The sequence below is a fragment of the Brassica napus genome, chromosome C6 (assembly GCF_020379485.1).
Source record: "Brassica napus cultivar Da-Ae chromosome C6, Da-Ae, whole genome shotgun sequence".
NCBI lineage: Eukaryota > Viridiplantae > Streptophyta > Magnoliopsida > Brassicales > Brassicaceae > Brassica > Brassica napus.
Window position 1 is genome coordinate 37,369,347 of NC_063449.1, and position 7,306 is coordinate 37,376,652.

Genomic DNA, 7,306 nt, shown 5'->3' on the forward strand with positions numbered 1-7,306 from the left:
AGTTGCTACAAGTAATCAGTTTTATTTAGAAGTAATAAAAATGATTTACACTATCACATATAATTTTCATTGATGTTAACATTCACATGCATATTCTATATGATAAGTTTAGGGTCAACGCATGTGTCCTTTTGGGTTACTTGCAACAAAATAGGTCTCATTCCCAAATAAATTTAGTTCATTAGTTGCCAAAGATATGTACATATATATATATCTGGCTTGTTTTTTTCTTTGCCAACGTATATAATAGGTTTAGTATGATCATTATTCCAGGTACAATCAATTATAATTTCTTCCAAAGACAATTCATAAGTATTACTATATTTTTGGATATGCCTTACACGTATTCAAAGTAGGGTAACTGACTCTAGCTAGTGGAAGTGTTTCATTAAGTAATCATTTGTAAAAAGAAGGTGTATTGGGTTTTTTTTTTGTCACAAACAAACTTTCATTAAAAATAAAAGTGGTTACACTCCATAGAGGAGACATTGTTCCAGAACTGGACAACATGAAAATTCAGACAACCACATTGACACTACTACATAGAAGATAATGCATCTTGCTCGAAAGAGAGGAATTATACAGCAGCGTACCAATTCCTTTGAGATAAATAGGGAGGCAAAGTCGAAGGAATCTGAGAACACATTCAGAAAAGTCGAACTATTGCCTGAAGCTGAAGGTGTATTGTGTTTTTCAAAGTAGGTGTATGTAGGCTACTGGTTAAACGCATGAGTTGGGTCTATTGTCTTTTTATTTCGAATTCTGGTGGAGAGAATTTTGTGCGCCATGTTTTTTGGTATTAGCAAAAACTGATTCTAAACCTAGAGGAATATTAACGACCAATGCCTAACTCCTTCTAATTGATAAAATTTAAAAGGTATGAAAGAATAACTTGCCAAGTTTTTAGGAGATTTCGAAGTTTACCCAGAGTTTTCAGAAATAAATTAAGTGCAACTAAGTGTCACAAACAAAAACAAAAAAAAACTAAGTGCAAGGAACAACGTTTCCCACATGTAGACTGACATTATCATAAAGTAATAAATACGAACTTTTGTAAATAGTTGAGAGTTACACCTAATTCATACAATCCGAAAATTCAGAAACACAGAGAGATATACACGTATATATACAAATTGAAGAATAAGTGTTGGTTACATTTATTTATTTTTGCTAAACGTCTTATAAGGTAGTTGGCAGGCTGGCAGCTAGTTGGTCTTCTCCGTGTATTGATTTTATCACATCACATTATATTTGTGCGGGACCGTTGTATATATTACAGTATATTTTATGGTTCTTACGAATTAGAAATAAATTAGCAACTGAATTAAGTGAAAACGCCCTTAGTTATCCATGTATCAGAGCATGGTTTCTTACTCTGTCGTTGTTTGTATGGACTATACGAGAAACAGGAGAAAAGAGAAGAGAATACACGCAATCTTGGGGAAGAGCAAGAGATTCAACATGAACCCTATGATATAATATAAGTGACCAATTACTTAACAAGATTCCCAAACTCAGATTGATTCGTAATATCATCATTCTTGTTTTATTTTCTTGCTACTAATGTTTGGTCACTATAGAGACTCTCTGATATCTAGACTGTGTTTTCTGTAGACCCTAACGAATCAAATATTTTCACCCAATTGTAGTCGTAGTTAAATCGATTATAAACTCAATGGATGGGCAGTTGCAAGTTTTATTTTTGTTAAAACTTAAATTCGACATTTTTGGAAGATATAACAAGGACTAATATATATTGTTTAGATTGTAGGATTTTGGCAATCCGCTGCGTCCTCCTTCATGCAATCGACCTCCACATCAACCATGTCTGGCTCTGCTCAGATTCCTAAGTGCTCATTGGAGCTTTATCGTCGGGACGTTTCCCTACTGAACTCTACGGAGTGCTTTCAGACATCGCCACGATCGCCTCTTCGTCTTTCATTTCCTGTCGTTTTTCGTTCATTAAAAAAAATTTAAATAGGCTTGCGGACTTATATGCTAAGGTCTGCTTACATTCTGGCCCAAGCTCTTGTAAACCTTAAACTTTTTGCTTAATCAAGTCTTTTATGTTGCTAAAAAAAAAAGATCGTACGATTTTAGGTTTGAGTTTTAGGAGATAGAGTTTAGGATTTAGGATTTAGGATTTTGTACTTTTAAGTTTTATTTCTAGACTTTGGGATTTATTGATTTTGCATCTAGAATCTAAGTTTTATTATTCCTTAAAAAAATAAAATATATTATTTTATTATGAAAGGTGATGGAAGAACTGTATTGTGGACTAGAAATCGGTGTACTAATGAAACACAGCCACATTATATTCATATTAAATGAGATGCTCAAGTATATATCAAGCAGCTGGTGAACAGTCCCAAACTAAACTGCTTCATCACAATTTGTGGGCATTAATGATCTCACAATAGGGCTACGAAAGTCCTCGTAACTATTGTGCAGATTCATTAACTATAAAGGTTTGTGATCTCAATTTCTTAAGAGTTTTCTCTAATTTGGTTCTGATACACGAATGATAAAAATGTAAAGACTCATGCATTCTTTTCTAAGTATGGGATAAAGTTTATATATGTTTGGTAAAAAGATTTGGGTTTTATTTGGGGTTTTGGTGGAATCGTCGTATCTTGAGATTTGTCTGCTTTCAGATTCCAAGTCAAACATCGCAACTACTATTTGATTTGCCTCATGTTTTCCGAAACATGGGTCTCAAGATTTGTCTAGTTGCACTTTCCAAGTCAAACATTGTAACTACTGTTTGATTTTCCCTCTCGTGTGTTTCCACTTTCAAATGACTATCGGGCCCAACTCGACGAATTTCTTAGTAAATAACTAAATATTACAACATATTAACTGGTATTTCAGCGTCCTTTTTGTCCATTTGGTTCAGTTAAATAGTCTCATCATGTTACTTAATCTCGGTTTTTTAGTTACTTTTGAAACATAACATTAGGGAGACCGTATGTATTACGTTATATCGAAACATAAAAGGAGTACAACTGGAAACGAAATGTCTGAAAGCGTAGAGGCAATCTTTTAAAGTTTCAAGAACAAAACCGTATCAAATGATATTAAAATAAAAGATTGTTAATATTCCCATAAATAACTTAATTGAAAAATGATATTTTAACTTCTTCTTTTTTAACAACAGATGATATTCTAACCAAAGTAAATCAATAAGATCATAATGTTGGAGGTCAAAATATTTAGACCAATATCGCCATTCTCGTTTTTACCAACTCTATCAAGTTCGATTAATATCTTGCTAAAAGGCTCTGGTTTTCTTCTCGAGCTTTAGACTATTAGGTCATTTTCAGTGATTTTTTCTTAACAAAATCATTTTCTAGTGCTATATATCAAGCTAGTTAATTTTTATTTAGTTATAAAATATCAATTACCCTAAATTATTTATTTACTACTATGTTTTCAAATAAAAAGATAAGATTCCGCCGCGTTCTCGAAATAAAAACAAGCGTTTCCATCACGTTTTAGAATTGAGTTTCTTTAGAAATGCGTTTCCGCAATGATTCTCCACATTTCCAAGAACTTTCATTTCAAAACATTTGCGTAAAAAAATCTCGGACAGAGTTTTCATACAATGGCTTAAATGACACACTCAATCAAACAAATCATATGCACAAGGTTTCACCACTGACCACTTGGTTTCGTTCATCATTACTATTTACTAAGTTAGTACTCCCTCTGTTTCGAATTAGATGTCGTTTTAGAGCAAAATTTTTGTTTCAAAATTAGTGTCGTTTTATGATTTTAATGCAAAATTTATTGACTTTTTATTATAATCTATTTTTCTATTGGTTGAAATCTGGTTAGGTGTATTGGTAATGATGTTTTTATCTAGTAAATAGATAAACTTAAATGTTTTATTAATTTGTGTGTCAAAGTCTAGACCGACAATTAAATGACAATTAAAATAAAACGGAGGGAGTATATATAAATAAAAACAAAGTCAAAATGCGAATTATATTAATCTTCAATTTCGGGAGTTGACCATAAAGCTATAACTCTGTGACTATAATTATGTAACTATAATTTCTCTGACTTTCACGTGATCTGTCACGTTGATGGGTGATAGGTCCAACTCGCAAGTAAACTTTACGTAAAAAAATTTGTCGGCATTTTACGTACATTTCCCAGGGTATGATTATAAACTTCATTTAATTTATGCGTAAAAAATGATTAGTAGTACTAATCCTTTCATTTGTGAAACTTCGTACATGCTCACTCCTAAATCGTTTTAGAATTGTGCACATAGATTAACAAATCATTAATTTTTTATACTATTTTATAAAAAAAACATCATTAATTATTTATCTAACCACAAATCAACAAATAATAAAATAGAAGATATATTATCATTGGTCATATAATATTAAGTGTTAATAAATTTTACATAGAAAACCGAAAACGTTATATAATTTGGAACATAAAAATTATTCTAAAGCGACTTATATAAAAAAACGGAGAGAGTACTATATAGTTCTGGAGAGAGTAGTATATAGTTCTGAAAACAATGTTCTCTTGGATTCATATTAATGCAACAGTACTATTTGGCGCCTACTTGGCTACATGATCATCAAATCAAAGTAGTTACCAAACAATTGATCTCGATTAAACCAAACGCTGACACGTCTCTGCCGGTTTTATTTATTTCTATCTCAACAACAATTTTGAAAGATATGAAAATTTTATATCAAAGGGGGAAACAGTCCTTATCATTTGATCTCATTACACCCAAGAGAAGTAAAACAAAACAATTTTTTTCTCATGATAATTGAATATTATAGTCAAATAAAGCAAATTTTAAATAGAGAGCAAAACGAGAGCGTTGGGTGACGTTAGACTCTTCATTAACTCTTCTCATCTACCCCTTCTCCTCTTTGCCTTTATATCCTTCACCTCCCCTCACTCGTCTTCATTAACTAATCTTCAGAAACCTAATAACAAAAGTTAATAAAACAAAAGCACTTTCATATTTTTACATTAAAAATCTCCCTTCCGAAGATGTCTCAAGCACCGATGCCAGATTTTTCTAGCTCGGTGAAGCTCAAGTATGTGAAACTTGGCTATCAATACTTAGTCAATCACTTCTTGAGTCTTCTTTTGATCCCCATCATGGCAATCATTGCCGTTGAGCTTCTTCGGATGGGTCCAGAAGAGATTCTTAACGTTTGGAACTCACTTCACTTTGACATAGTTCAGGTTCTATGTTCTTCTTTCCTTGTTATCTTCATCTCCACCGTTTACTTCATGTCCAAGCCACGCACCGTCTACCTTGTTGACTACTCTTGTTACAAACCGCCTGTCACGTGCCGTGTCCCCTTCGCAACTTTCATGGAACATTCACGTTTGATCCTCAAGGACTCGCCTAAGAGCGTTGAGTTTCAAATGCGAATCCTTGAACGTTCTGGTCTAGGCGAAGAGACTTGTCTCCCTCCAGCTATTCATTACATTCCTCCTACACCAACCATGGACGAGGCAAGAAGCGAGGCTCAGATGGTTATCTTCACGGCTATGGATGATCTCTTCAAGAAAACTGGTCTCCTGCCTAAAGACATCGACATACTCATTGTCAACTGCTCTCTCTTCTCGCCCACCCCATCGCTCTCAGCAATGGTCATCAACAAATATAAGCTTAGGAGCAACATTAAAAGCTTTAATCTCTCCGGGATGGGCTGCAGCGCGGGCCTGATCTCAGTCGATCTGGCCCGTGATCTCCTTCAGGTTCATCCCAATTCTAATGCGGTCATTGTCAGCACTGAGATCATAACTCCTAATTACTACAAAGGGAACGAGAGAGCCATGTTGCTGCCCAACTGTCTCTTCCGCATGGGATCCGCGGCAATTCTTATGTCAAACCGTCGGTCTGACCGGTGGAGAGCCAAGTACAAGCTCTGCCACCTTGTCCGGACCCACCGTGGCGCTGACGACAAGTCTTACTACTGCGTCTATGAACAGGAAGATAGAGAAGGAAAGATTGGCATCAACTTGTCCAAAGATCTTATGGCCATCGCCGGTGAAGCTCTCAAGGCTAACATCACCACAATAGGTAATAATAATACATATCATTTAATTCACTTTAATACCCTAACAATAATATAAACGGTGGAAAAGTATTTTAAGGGGTGGGTGGGTGATTCAACTATTTTGGTTCTTGTTCAGTGTGAATCTTTTGAATCGGTTAGTTTTTTTTTTTTGATAAACAAATTACATACCGCTATAATTTTTTTTTATAATTAAACAATAATTAGGAATGTCTTGTTTGTAGGAGAATTTTGCTTATCGATTCGATTGCATGAAACTCGATCGGTTTGTTAAAGTATCATCAATGTCAAGAGTATCTAACCATATAAAGCTAATATTTTATTAAAATTTATTTGTGTAGTTAAATTTAAAATAAAAAATAAATCAATTAACACTTGACACATTTAGATGGGTATCTCACAATTTAGATTTGGATATCTCATATGAGATACTCTCCTTTTCAAATCTCATTTTCTTTCATACTTTTTCAATTTATTCCATACTTTTAATTGGTAGAGACTCTTGGAGATACTAATGATATAATTTATTTGGTTTGATTTTGGTTTGAAAAATTAGTGTTCCGTTGGGGTTTATTCAAGAAGTCGATTGAACGGTTCAGTTTTCGGTTTCGATTGGTTAAAAGAAAATTTTGGTTTTGGTTTGATTGAACAGGTCCTCTGGTCCTACCAGCATCAGAGCAACTCCTCTTCCTCTTGTCTTTAATCGGACGTAAAATCTTTAACCTGAAATGGAAACCATACATACCTGATTTCAAGCTAGCCTTCGAACACTTCTGCATCCATGCAGGAGGTAGAGCCGTAATTGATGAACTCCAAAAGAATCTACAGCTATCAGGAGAACACGTGGAAGCTTCAAGAATGACATTACATCGTTTTGGTAACACATCATCGTCGTCCCTGTGGTACGAGCTTTGCTACATCGAGTCTAAAGGGAGAATGAGGAGAGGAGATCGAGTTTGGCAGATTGCGTTTGGGAGTGGTTTCAAGTGTAACTCTGCTGTCTGGAAATGTAACCGTACGATCAAGACACCTAAGGATGGTCCATGGTCCGATTGTATCGACCGGTACCCTGTCTTTATCCCTGAAGTTGTTAAACTTTGAACCAAAATATCTTTAAGTACGGTTTGGTAATGGTTTGGATTTTGTGTACGGTTTAGGTTTTGGGATTCGTTTCTTTATGGGGATTGGGAAATGGAAGTTAGAAATAAGAAAAAGCAAAGGATAAATGTTTCTATTTA

At 34.5% G+C, this 7,306-nt stretch overlaps 1 protein-coding gene across 1 annotated transcript; it reads left to right on the plus strand.

Moving 5' to 3' along the window:
- Positions 1-4,930: 4,930 nt before the first annotated feature.
- On the plus strand, positions 4,931-7,306 carry LOC106410639 (3-ketoacyl-CoA synthase 6). The gene is made up of 2 exons (XM_013851186.3): positions 4,931-6,073; positions 6,721-7,306. The coding sequence occupies exons 1-2, from the start codon at positions 5,029-5,031 to the stop codon at positions 7,167-7,169; spliced, it is 1,494 nt and encodes a 497-aa protein (XP_013706640.1). The 5' UTR covers positions 4,931-5,028; the 3' UTR covers positions 7,170-7,306.